At 47.1% G+C, this 12,627-nt stretch overlaps 1 protein-coding gene across 1 annotated transcript; it reads right to left on the bottom strand.

Annotated features, from left to right (window-relative positions):
- Window positions 1–1,631: 1,631 nt before the first annotated feature.
- On the bottom strand, window positions 1,632–7,042 carry LOC102862955 (interleukin-27 subunit beta-like). Its single transcript, XM_006902160.1, has 5 exons — window positions 7,018–7,042; window positions 6,758–6,878; window positions 5,624–5,802; window positions 5,358–5,440; window positions 1,632–1,784 (listed from the first exon to the last, which is right to left on the bottom strand). The coding sequence occupies exons 1-5, from the start codon at window positions 7,040–7,042 to the stop codon at window positions 1,632–1,634; spliced, it is 561 nt and encodes a 186-aa protein (XP_006902222.1).
- Window positions 7,043–12,627: the final 5,585 nt, after the last annotated feature.

A 12,627-nucleotide genomic window follows, 5' to 3' on the forward strand; every position in this document is an offset into this window, starting at 1 on the left:
AATTGTAGCTAAGAAAACCTGTGTCAAATGGAATATTATGAGTTGAAATTGGCACAATATCAATTGACAACACAACAACAACTGAATACTCTAGATAATAAATGAAGCTGATGTACAGAAAGTGCTGGGCACGGTCTTGTGCTACATAGTGTATGTAGGAGCTGCCAATTACCTTTCTAACAAATCACAAAAAAATGTAGTGGCTTCACAGATAACAAAACTTTGATCTTAGAAACTCAGAGGTCAGAAGCCTGAAATAGGTAGCTGGAGCTTTATTGTTTTAGTGGCTGCACGGTGGATAAATGTCCTTGTGCTTTCTACTGTCTAGAGAGCTCCTGATTTCCTTGGCTAATGGTTCTACATGGTCCTTGGCTCTGAGTCCTTGCTCACATTTCCTGCTCTGACTCACACTGTATCCAGGGCACTGACTCAAGGGAAGGCTTTCTCTCTCCAGCAGCCCCTAGGGACATCCCTGTCTCTTTCCAACATCTATAGGGTCAGCATTCCTTGGAGATCCGTGTAACTTGAAATCAGTCTTCCCTCTGGGTCTAGAAGGTTCTCAGCACAGGGACTCCTAGTCCAAAGAGGCACTCTGCTCCCAGCTCTTCTATCTGGTGGGTCTTCCTTTTCTGCTCGTTTCCCTCTCCTTTATTCTCTTGTTAAATATTAGATGACTCAGACCATATCCAGGGAGAGCCCCTTAAAAGGCTGTGACCTGAGTGAGGGGGCTGCAACTCAACCCAGTCCTCTTACACTGGGGATCTTATAATCTCATCAAAGGAGATCACCATTATTTTATTATATTTTATCATCATCATTGCTTAGCTGATGCACCTCTGGAAATCACAGTCCATCCACATTGATATGTATTTGGGGGGATACAATTCAATCTATGACAAAATATCTTGTCTTCCTATTATAGGAGCCGTTGTGATTACAATATTCAATAATCCAGAATAATCCCCTGTACCAAGGACCTCACGTTAATCACGTTAGGAGAGTCCTTTTTGCTTTGCATGCAGATTCTGGGGATTATGACAAGGACATCTTTGAGGGAAATTATTCTACTGGCCCAGATGGATACTTAGGGCTGACCTATCTTTGAGGTGAACAAATGAAATGCAGACAAGCCCTTGGACATTCTCTGCTTTTCAAGACCTTGCTGCTCCACATTCTCCTCAGAGAAACCTTCCAAGTCCAGCTCCCCCAGCCATAAGTCTCCCTCTCCAAGCCCCCACGGTCAGCACTAACACCAGGAGAACAGCAATTGGTTGTGTCTTTCTCTTGTTTGGCCCTGTCATCTCACCTTTGAGATGACAGAGCCCAGGTCTGAGATACCAGCAGATTTTCATTCATGTCCACTGAATGAAAGGAGGAAGACTCTGGATTTCAATAACATTTTTTTTTTTAATAAAGCGACATAGATTCTCACTTTCAAATTTCAAAGTCGAACATTGTGGGACAAAGAGGAAGAACATCTCCATTTCGCAGAAGAGGAAATTGAGGCTCAGATAGGTTAAAGTTACTGGTCTGAGGTAGACCAGGAACACAGCAGCAAAGTCAGTGACTTGAATTCAGGCCAGCATGCCATCATGAGCACCTCTGCAGGGATACTGTGAGGACGGACACCACTACTTGAATGGAGTGATAGTGTAAACAGCAGCAGGACTCCATTCGCTTGGCTGCCCATAGTCCAAGTAATGCTGAGCTTTGACCTGAATGCAGTACTTGCCCTTCGGTTGCAGTGCCTTGATAATTAAGGTGGTGTCTTCAGTGGGGCCCACCTGAGAATAGAGAGGGGATGAGTGACTTGAATAGCAGAGCATGAGGCAGCCTTCAGTCCCCCCCTCTATGGGATCAGGCTTCATTCCAAACAGCATTACACACACACACACACACACACACACACACACACCCCTTGGGCCCTTCCCTTTCTAACCTATCCCCCCCCCACCAGTTTCCACCTTCACCGCACATCTCAGCTGTACTTGAACCCATTGTAGCACTCACTGTATCAATCCATGTCAATGAGGGTCTTCCTCATATACTGACACTCTGCTTTTCACACGTGATGTCCTTCTCCAGGGAATGGCTCTTCATGATACCATGCACAAAGTTTGTGAGATAAAAATCTCATCACCCTTTCTTCTCAGGAAATATTGACGTGCACTCTCTACACAGATGTATTAATGCTTTGGTCACCACGACGGTATTCAAAAATCTTCACCAGCACTCTAGTTCAAAGGCGTAGATTCTTAAGTCTTCCTTATTCTTTGTCCAGCTTTCACATGCTTAGGGGACAGTTGAAGTCCCATGACTTGTGTCCGGCACACCTTAGTCCTAAAAGTAACCTCCTTGCACTCTATGCCTTTAATCTGTCTCCTGTCTCTATGTGCTTACCTACTCTGGATGTTTCATATAAATGGACTCATAGAGCATGCCATCCATCTTCTGTGTCTGGCTGTTTTCACTTGGCATCATGTCTCAGCCCCCAGCATATATCAGGATCTCATTTCTTTACATGGCCAAATAGCAATCCTCTGTATAAATGGAGTGTGCTCTGTAAAACCACTCTCGAGAGAAGGGACAGCAGGCTGTTTTGTTTCTACCTCTAAGCCTCTGTAACTCGTGTTCTTCTCTTGAACACGCATGTCAATGTGTCTGAGTTCTTTGGTTATTCTGAGCACACTCTGTGAGTAGAATTACTTTGAGGATGTTATGGGGATGGGCCAGTTCTGGAGGAAGATTTCATGCTCGATGAAGTAAAGTCAGTGAGACTGGAGTTACTCAGAAAGATGGGTCGACAAGGAGACTGTCCAGATGGGGCCACAGAGTGGGGTGTTGAGTGGGCAGACCTGGCCAGGGCCTGGGTCAGAGCTAATCCACAACAGTAATTTGAGAAAGAGAAAGAGCTGCAGTGATGTGAACAACACTGTACTGACCAATGAGAACAAGCACAGCGATGCCAGTGAGTGCGGCACAGGGAGGGCACACACGAGGTCATGATGAGTCGACACTGACGCAGTGGCACCAAGAATTCAACGAAGGGGGATTCATGTTTCTGTGCAGACAGACCACCTGCTGATGGACCCTCTGCTGGTCCTCCTCCTGGCTCTCGCTAAGAGAGCTGCAGGGGACGCTGATGTGTGGGGGTGCGTTTTCATCTCATGGGTGGACCTCTGGGGGGTGAAATTGCTGACTTCCTTTATATTACACACCAGTCACCCCAAAGTGCGCACAAGCCCTGCTGACCCTAACAGTTTGCATGTGGTGTGCCATCTACCAAGGGTGGTCATACCCGGTACCACTCCAGGCCCATTTCTACCCTCCCTCTCGTGCTCCTCACCTGTCGGGAGCAGTTAGATTTGCAGCAACTGTAGCGAAGATGGTATTTGAGTGGGAACCTTTCAGGGAAGGGCCATGACGAAGGGGCATACCACGTCACCTGCACCAGATTCTTAGAGACGGGCCTCACATCAACAATCACCGGAGGGTTCGGTTTGACTGATGGACAAGCAGAAGACATGCATTCATTCATTCATTCATTCATTCAACCAACAAGTATGTATTAAGCACCACCTGCATGTCCAGTGCTGACCCAAACCAGAAACAGAACTAAGACAGAAACCACCCCAGTTCTGACTTCCTGGAGCTTCTAGTTGTCAAAGAGATGGCAAGAAACAGGAGAGGATACAGCAGCTCACACAGAGCCCACACCAAAATTTGGGAGTGGGTTGTTGTTTTAAAAACAAACTACATTTTAATATGTATTTTTTTAAAGCTGTTACACATCCTCCTTCCCACACTCACAGTTGTCCTCTGGCAGGCTGTAGGGACACTGAGTCCCCTCTACTCATCCGAAAGCTACCAATTCAGGGTATTATGTTCATTCACCAGGTTGTGCAAATATCCCCAGTCAAATTCTAGAACATTTTCATCAGCCCCAAAGGAAATGCAGACCCTCCAGCAGCCACTGCCCACTCTCCACTGCCCTAAGCCCCAGGCAGCCAATAATCACTCTATGGGTTTGCCTGTTCTCCGTGCTGCAAGGAAATGGACTCAACACATGGTCCTTTGTGACCAGCTGCTTCTACTCCTCCTCCTCATCCATGGAGCAGAGTGTTGCAGTGCTTCCACCTTCTGAGTAACAGGAGAGCTGGACACATCGTGTTTCTCCATCGTCTGATAATGGACATTCAGATTGCTTCCACACTTTGGGTTTTAGGAGTAATGTTGATATGAACACTAAGGTACACACTGGTGTGTGACCCTGTTGCAGTGTTATATTAACACCTCAAGTGAATCTGTTCTGACTGACAGAACTGTAAGATGAAGGAGAAATGATATTTTGGGTTTACGGCCAAGGAAGGATTCCATCTCAAAGACTAAGGTGCACCTACCTAGCAGGCACCAATGTATTTTCAACCCCTTCATATGCATGAATAAATCAGATAATAAGGAAGATCAAGGGAAATTGATGCCTTGGAGTTATGGGATTGGTGAAAAATATTAAATACAACATGGACTGCCAGACGTAACAGACAGATCTTTCTGGAAGGAAGATTACTCAGGATGCACCTTATAGCAAGATGGAAGGAGACTTCATCTCACAAAATTTGAGTGTGTTATAAGCAAGGACAAATCCCTGGAAAAGGACACCAACCTTGGGAAAAAGTCGGTCAGCAAAAGTGAGGAAACCCCTTAGTGAGGTGGGTTGGAGTGAATGGCAGATGACTGCGACAGGTGAGGCACAGTGGCGGCTGTGGGGCTGGCTCAGGACCAGCCAGTGTCACTCAGTCGTACATGGGGTCTCTGTGTTAAGGCTGCCTCAACAGCAAATATGGGCATCTGATGATCTAAATTAGAGACACTTTTTCCAGGGAAGCTGCTGATACGTTTGAACCACTAACCACTGGACTATCAGCCAGGTCCTTGAGCCACTGTGCTTCAATGCTCCTTCACTGTTGTATAGGAGTCTATAATTAGCTTTCTGAGGAACTGCTGACTCTTCCCTAAAGCTCTTGCACCGCCTTACTTTCCCATCAGCATTGGGTGAGGGTTTGCAAGTTTTAACATCGTACTCAGGGAAAGCCACCCAGAGGAGGTGGCACATGAGCAGATTCCTGCAGCAAGTTCAGGGGAAGCCAGGTGGTATCTGTGGGAAAGGCCTTCCAGGCAGAGGGAGGAGTCTGTGCAAAGTCCCTGCTGCTCTATGTGCTGGACGAGTTAGAGGGAGAGGAAGAAAGCCTAGGTGGCCGGAGTGGAGTGAAAAGAGGAAAGAGAAGGAGAGGAGGGCAAAGAAAGGACAGAGCAGGGTGAGCAGGACTCCGTCATACAGCGAGCACTTGGCTTTTTACCCGGGAAAGGTAGGTTCCCTGAAGGGCGGTGGGCAGAGACCTGGACCAGATTCCCATGCTCACGGGCGCCCTCTGGCTACAAACTGGAGAACAGTTTGTAGGGGCTGAGAGACCAGGGCTGGACCAAGTGGAGGAGGAGTGGGGACAAAGTGGGCAGAATCTGTATAGATTACAGAAAGGACAGGATTGGAGGTCAAGTAGAGAGAGGAGACAGGTGCTGGAGTCCCCTGGTAGCCTCCACCCCCACCCCACATGCCCCCACTCACTGAATTCCTCAGGCACAAAGGGAAAGAGGGTAGTGTTGATGCCCCCAGGGAGGATGGCTGTGACATTGAGCACGTGAGGCTCTTTGGATAACACTACGATTTCATCCAAGATGCAGGTTGGGGAGCTGGGTGTCTCCTGGAAGCAGGTCTTGGTCTCTGCAGATTTGTTGTATCCAACCCTGCAGGAGATGGACACTGTGAGGGGCTGGGTGTCTGAGATGCCAGGGGATGGGGACAAGGCTCTGTGTCCTGCTCTAGACCTGCCATGAGGCACCACTCAAGTGTGGATATGGAACACTTGTGACGTAGAAGTGCCTCTAGCATGACCTCATTCCATATCATATTCCCTAATTTAAATTTTCCTACAGTTTCTTAGCAATTCTTAAGCCAAAGTCATCACTATTGAGTTAATTCTGTCCCTTTGAGACTCTGGAGGACCGAGTTTGAGGTCTGACCCTCAGAGATCCTTGAGGACCCTGTCCATCTGGCACATCCATGGATTCCAAGCCCATCACCTGACTCTGAAGATATAAATCATTAAGGGAGGAAACTACTCATCTGTCTTCTTTGGAGCAGCTAGTGGACTTGAACCAATGACTTCCATTTAGCATGCTGACACATGACATTCACAGCACACAAAGAAAAAATATCAAACTCATTGCTGAGAATATAGAAGGGACTCAGAATTGCGAACTCCCCGTCCCCATCAGGTCTCTGGGGCTGTAAATCACATGGGAGGAGAATGCTTATCTTTGACCTTTGGAATGGCTAGTGGATTTGAACTTCCAGACAGGCATGGACTTTGGGTCAGCAGCTCAACTCCTCATGGACTACACCACCAGAGTTCCAAGCTAGCACTTTTTAAATTAGTGAAATATATTTAAATGTCCTTTGGAACATAATGACCTGTGTGTCAGTTACTTCAATGGCAAGTTTTATGAGCTCAGAATAAAACCAGTGGTCAACCACATGTGCTTCAGTACAGGACAGGCCCCACAGGATCTGAGTGGCTGCTGGGTCAGAAGTTGATCACGAGGTGTTTCTTCTGATGGACCTCCAGGGTCACTGAACCCCAGTCTGCTCTCGAAACTGTGGGGTCTCCAAGAAGGTTGGTCTCCCCTGTGGCTCTCTTACCTGTATGTGGCGATGTATTCGACGTGTATGGTGTCATTTAGAGGTGGGAAGTGTGTCCAGAAGCAATTTACCGCGACCGGGTACATGGAGGATCGACACTTTACCTTCAGGTTTCTATACACTGGGGGAAAGGAAGAAACATGAGAGTGAGACTGCTGGGGAACAAGCTGTTAGAAAAGCAAAACTAAATGTGTTTAAACTCCTTGTTGAGGACTTGCTTCCATGACTAGTCACCGTTATGTATCACTGTCTGTTGTTACGTGATGTCAAGTTGAAACGATTCATGTCGACCCTGCTTACAACAGCCCTAAACCCTGCTCTGTTCTGTGCCAATCTTATTGTCTCTGACACACGAACCCCATTATACCAGTTACTGAATTAATACATCTCATCAAGGGTATTCCTCTCTTTTGCAGTCCCTCGATTGTCCCAAGCATGAGGTCCCTCTCCAAGGACTGATCCTTCCTTGCAACATGTCCCTAACATGTCAGAAGAAGCTTCAGAATCCTTGTGGCCAAGGAGCAGCCTGCTTTCACCCTCTTTAGAAGGAACCGGTTTGTTCTCCTTTCTGTTAGTGGTTTATGAAATACTCTTCCCCAGCACTACAGCTCAAAGGCATCAATTCTCCTTTTATCATGTCTAGTCACTGTCTCGCTTTTAGTTGCATAGCAAGTAATTGTAAAGACTATGGCCTAGATGGGGTGGATGAGCCATGAGAGCAGAGGGGCATGAGTGTCTCTCTGAAACAAAATCACAGAGACTAAGAATAGCATAGCCCATCCCAGCCCTAGAGCAGAAAAAAGATAAAGAGCCTCTAAACCAGCCCCCTGGGGTTTCTACACCCACAGCAGAAGCAAGAGGTTTGTCTGTTTATTGCTGACTCACAGACTCACAGTTATTTTACTGAGAAGGGAGTTTATTATAGAAGTAAGTTGGAGAGTAGAGAAGTCAAAGAATATCACCCAAATCAAGTCAAGGTTTCAGCCCAAATTCCAAGACACAGCACCTCAGTTAGTTCAGGCTCTGGTTTCAGTTCAACAGTCAAATCCTAAGCGTCCAGCAAGATTTGACTCAGAATACTTATAAGTCAGCTTCTCCTTCATGCATCCAAGAAGAACAGAAAAAAACCTTTAACTGTGACCTAGTTTGCCAGTTTCTTTCACAGCAATGTCACTATCTCTCCACCATCCCTGTCTCACTCTCACTATGGTCTTGTTTCAACCTCCCTCACGTGTTGTTGTCACAAGCCTTGCTCTTCCCAAGTCTTGCTGTGTAATGTGGGAAGCACTCTCTCTTATTCTAGTCCTACAGCTGTTTGTGATTTGCACGACCATGTATCTGCAGTTAAAATAGCTGGAAACCACTGTGGGAACAGATGGACAGGCCATTCTCCAGCAGGTTCACTGTGTGGATTTGTTTCCCAAATTTTGCTCAGCAACCAAGCGCATCCCCCAGCACCATAACCAGGCATCCTGACCCCTCTGTGTTTGTATCCGTATCTGTATCTGTGGTGACAGCCTGAGACTGTTGGTGTGAACAGGGAGAAAAATCCTCATTGATCCACAGAGCAGCTGGTGGAGTGAAACTGCCGACCAGTCCACAGCCTGGTCTCCTAATCCCGTATTTCACCTGCTTCTCTAGTGTTCTACATGTTTGTGTTTATCATGGCCAATATCTATGCCTTTTCCCATCCATAACATGGGCACAGTGACTCTCATTCAATAGACACACGTTCTGTGAGTGAGTCCACCCACGTCCCACACTGTATGTCCAGATCTAATAGTCAAAGTCTAGCTCTCAGGTCAGCCCAGTCTTGGGAACCCCTTTCCGTCCCACCACCAGGCCCTTCGCACCTTCAGTTCTAACATTTAATATGCAGCTGGCTGAGAGCATCAAGGTCAGGAGAAGCAGGAGGACCATTCTGGCGCTTCCTGGGGCTGAGAGGAGTGCACTGGAGACTCTCTGGCCAATTCTTTCTGGTGAAGGTATGTCCTGATACCACAGAGCACTCCTCTGGGAATTGACTCCCTTTAAATAGGGCTGAGTGTTCAGCAGCCTAGATATTGGCCCTACCCTTGGACCCAGTGGGTGGGTCAGGAAGGGCTTGGAATGTCCAGAGCAGTGAGGCAGAGACCGAAAGGGACACGTGGGGGCCCTGAGGCTCGGACTTCCCAGCAAGGCCTATCGTTCCATCCTTCCTTCCAGAGGCATAAACAAGGGGAGAGAAAAACAAAGTGTCAGGAGAGACAGAGAGGAGGGGGAGGATAGAGACAGAGACACAGCTACAGAGACAGCTTCATTATTACTGATGTTAAGTGCCTTAGAGTCATCTCTGAGTCATAACAGCCCTGTGAATAATAGATCTGAACTCTGTCCTACCCTTTCTCATCATCCTCCACACAGGAGCCTATTGGTGCAGATACTGTACCAGTCCATCTCATTGAGGGTCTTCTTCTCTTTTGCGGATCCTCTACCTTTCCAAACATGATGTCCTTTTCCAAGAAATAGCCTCTCCATAAACATGTCCATAATATGTGCAATGAAGAGTGACCATCTTTGCCTCCAAAGAGCACTCAGGCTGCTCCTTCTCCAAGACTTTTCTCTTTGTTCTTTAAAAGTCCATGGGGGGAGGAGAGGGGGAGGAGGGGGTCGGGGAGAAGGGTGCAAGAATGAATGAATGGAATTCCAAAATCTCTGTAGATATTCATCGAAATGAAAAATAAATAAAATTTTTTAAAAAGTCCATGGGATATTCAGCACTCTTCTCCAGCACCACCACACAATTCTATCAATTTTCCTATTATCTTTATTCATTGTCCAGCTCTCAGCTGCATCACAGTTGATTTAGAAATCTCAGCTTATGTCAGGTGCATCTTAGTCTTTAAATTGACCTCATTACTCTTCAAGACTTTGAAGAGATCCCTGAAAGCAGACCTTTTCAATGTTCTATGTCTCCCAATCTCCTAACTGCTGGTACCAAGGGTGTTGACTGTGGGTCCAAGTAAGATGAAATAGTTAACAGTTTTAGTCTTTTCTCCATCTTTCATGATATTACCTATTGGTCCAGTAGTGAGGATCTTTGTTTTCTTAAGGTTGAGATGTAATCCATACTGAAGACTGCAGCAAGTGATTCTCGTCCTTCTCATTTTCAGCAAGCAAGGTAGTGTCATCTGCACAACACAGGCTGTTGATGAGCGTTCATCTGATCCTGATGTCACAATCCTCTTCATAGAGTCCAGTTTCTGAAATCACTTACTCAGCATACAGATTGAGTACATTTGGAGAGATGATACAGCCTTTATGCACACCTTTTCTCATATTAAAACCTGCAGTGTCCCCTAGCTCCCTTGGACAACGGTTTCTGGTCTAGGAATAGATTTCATATAAATATAATCAAATATTCTGAAATTTCTGGTCTTCTCAATGTTAGCCACACTTTCTTATGAGTCACACAATCAATTATCTTTACAGAGTCAATAAAACAAAAACAGCCATTCTCCTGGTTGCACTGATCTGTATCGGCAAATACGATGTCTGAGTGCACAGTGGGTTTTGGAGCATCTCTGAGGGTGTCAAAACTCCTGACCACCCCTCGCTTCACAGGGGGCTTCCAGAGAACACAGGGTCATGGTGGCCTTGTTCCGGAGTCACTTGCTTTATGCTGTTCAGGTGAATCTAATGGGCATGAGTTCCCCACTTGGCTCCTGACAAGGGGCCCATCTGGCTTCAGACAGCCCCCTGCTGCTCTCTGGACCTCAGTTTCCACATCTATATCTAGGGAGTCTGATCTTGAGAGAGTTCCATGGTCTGTTTAACCATTCCATATTCATCCCCTGGGTAAGCTTGCTGGATCGTAGCTGAGGTAGAAAAAGAACGGGAGTCCAGGGCAGGAACCCTCAAGCCTTCTGCTCCCCAATTCTCCAGAGCCTGATGGATGAAGACATGCAGTGAATCCTCAGCCAGATTCTGCAAAAGCACAGGCTCCAAGCCCAGGGCCTCTGAATCTGGTTCACGGAAGACACTGCTTGGGGGTCTCTCTTCCAGCTCCCACTTCCCGTGTCTCTGCCCATCTGAGCCCTGAACGGACCAGCTCCACTCAGGCCCCAGAGCTCTCCACTTCCTGTTCACACCAAGGACTAGGCAGGGGGGACTGTGAAGCTCCTTCCTTGCCACCTTAATCATACTGCACACCATGCAGCCCCACCTGACTGGAGCACCTGTGAGAACTCCTTCCCCACCTCCTGTCTCCAAATGCCAGCCCAGGACTGAAGCATCACTGTGCTCACAGCCAGAAAGAAAAGCATGTGGTGCAACTGCTGGGTAACCCCTGTAGGCAAGTGGGAGGGTGTGTATGCAAGGCAGGGTCTGAAGTGAGGTGAGGCAAGGGAGTATGGATTTGTAAAAACTGAGACTAAACAAGTTGCTGCAACTCACATTTCCTCTGTGTGCATCAGAGTAGAACTGGATACCGTAGTGTTTTCAAAGGATGGTTCTTGTGGTAGTAGGTTGCCAGGCCTTACTTCCAAGGCTTTGAGAACACGTGAATAGTTCCTTGTTTGGCTGGCAGCAATGCCAGGTGTGCATGGGGTGTCCAGTTATAACTCTGTCCTTCTGTGAGCACCAGGCAGGCAGAGCTCAGTTCTGCTGCATCCAGCTGGGACAGCAGTGACCTGAGCTGTGCACCAGCTGCTGTTGGGCTGATGGCATCCCTATATGTGTGAAAGCAGCACTGTGCTCCATGGGGTTTTCAGTGGCTCAGAGCTTTCAGAAGTGGATTGCCAGGCCTGTCTTCCAAGGCACCTCTGAATGAACACAAATCAGTATGGGAAGTTTTAAAGGGGCACTCCAAACTTGTCCATGTTGATAAACTATATTGCACAGCAATTGGTTAAAAAATCAAGATAAAAATGGGAAAGCGAAAAGCCACGACTGTTCAGGAATGTTGGGGAGGAAGGGAGTATCTACGGCCAGGATGGATTACCTGAGCTCCAGACAGGTGCAAGCCTCCCAGCAGCCTTCAATATGGAGTAGAGAAAGCTTCCCTGTGTTTGGCTCTCCTGGCTTGAGAAAGCTCGCCACCTAGGAACACAGCTGCCACGTCTGTTGAGCCAGTGTGGTCTTCATGAGGCTGAGGTTGTCCTGCCTAATCCATATGTCCCACATCTATAAGCCAACCCTATCCTGTTTTCCTGTGTATATAAATATAGTGCTTATCCCAATATAATCGAGATAGGTTGATCCTCTCCCAGAGTGGTGTATCTCCGTCGTACTTACTCCCATAAGGTTGTCACTGTCAAGTTGCCAGTAAACTGACAGCAACATATGGCACCCGGAACAGGGATGGACCTGATGTAGTATCAGGTGAGAACCCTCTGTGCTCACTCCAGTCAAGTTTTTGGGTAAGTACCCTTTGTCCTCACTCTCATCAGGTATTCGGTGAACACCCCTTTCCATGCTCACTCCCATCTGGCAAGACCTGAGCTTTGGAGGCCTGACATGTCCTGGTGTAGTTTTGGAGTCCTGGAGTAATTTCAGGGGCCTTGGTAGACTTAAAAACTTGACACAGGCAGAAGGGAACAGACCTGGGTTAGGTCTTCGGGTCAGCACCCCTTGCTTCACCTAAAAGCTAGGGACAAATCTATCCTGTTCTTTCTTCTGTCTTCTCCATTCTTTCTGTGCTTGCACCTGTCAGGGAGCAGGGAACCTGATGCACGTTAATCTTGTTGGGCAAGTGCGTTCTTGTGTTGAAATGGGTAACTCGTCAAGCGATTTGAAAGATCCTCAAGTAAAGTGTTTAATATCTTTGTTAGAAAGTAGGGAGATCAAACTTACAGTCTCAAGCTTCCTCCTTTTGGACAACAGTCGTTATT

This window comes from Elephantulus edwardii, unplaced genomic scaffold (genome assembly GCF_000299155.1).
Source record: "Elephantulus edwardii isolate Elephantulus edwardi_28Jun2011 unplaced genomic scaffold, EleEdw1.0 scaffold00374, whole genome shotgun sequence".
In the NCBI taxonomy this organism is placed as follows: Eukaryota; Metazoa; Chordata; class Mammalia; order Macroscelidea; family Macroscelididae; genus Elephantulus; species Elephantulus edwardii.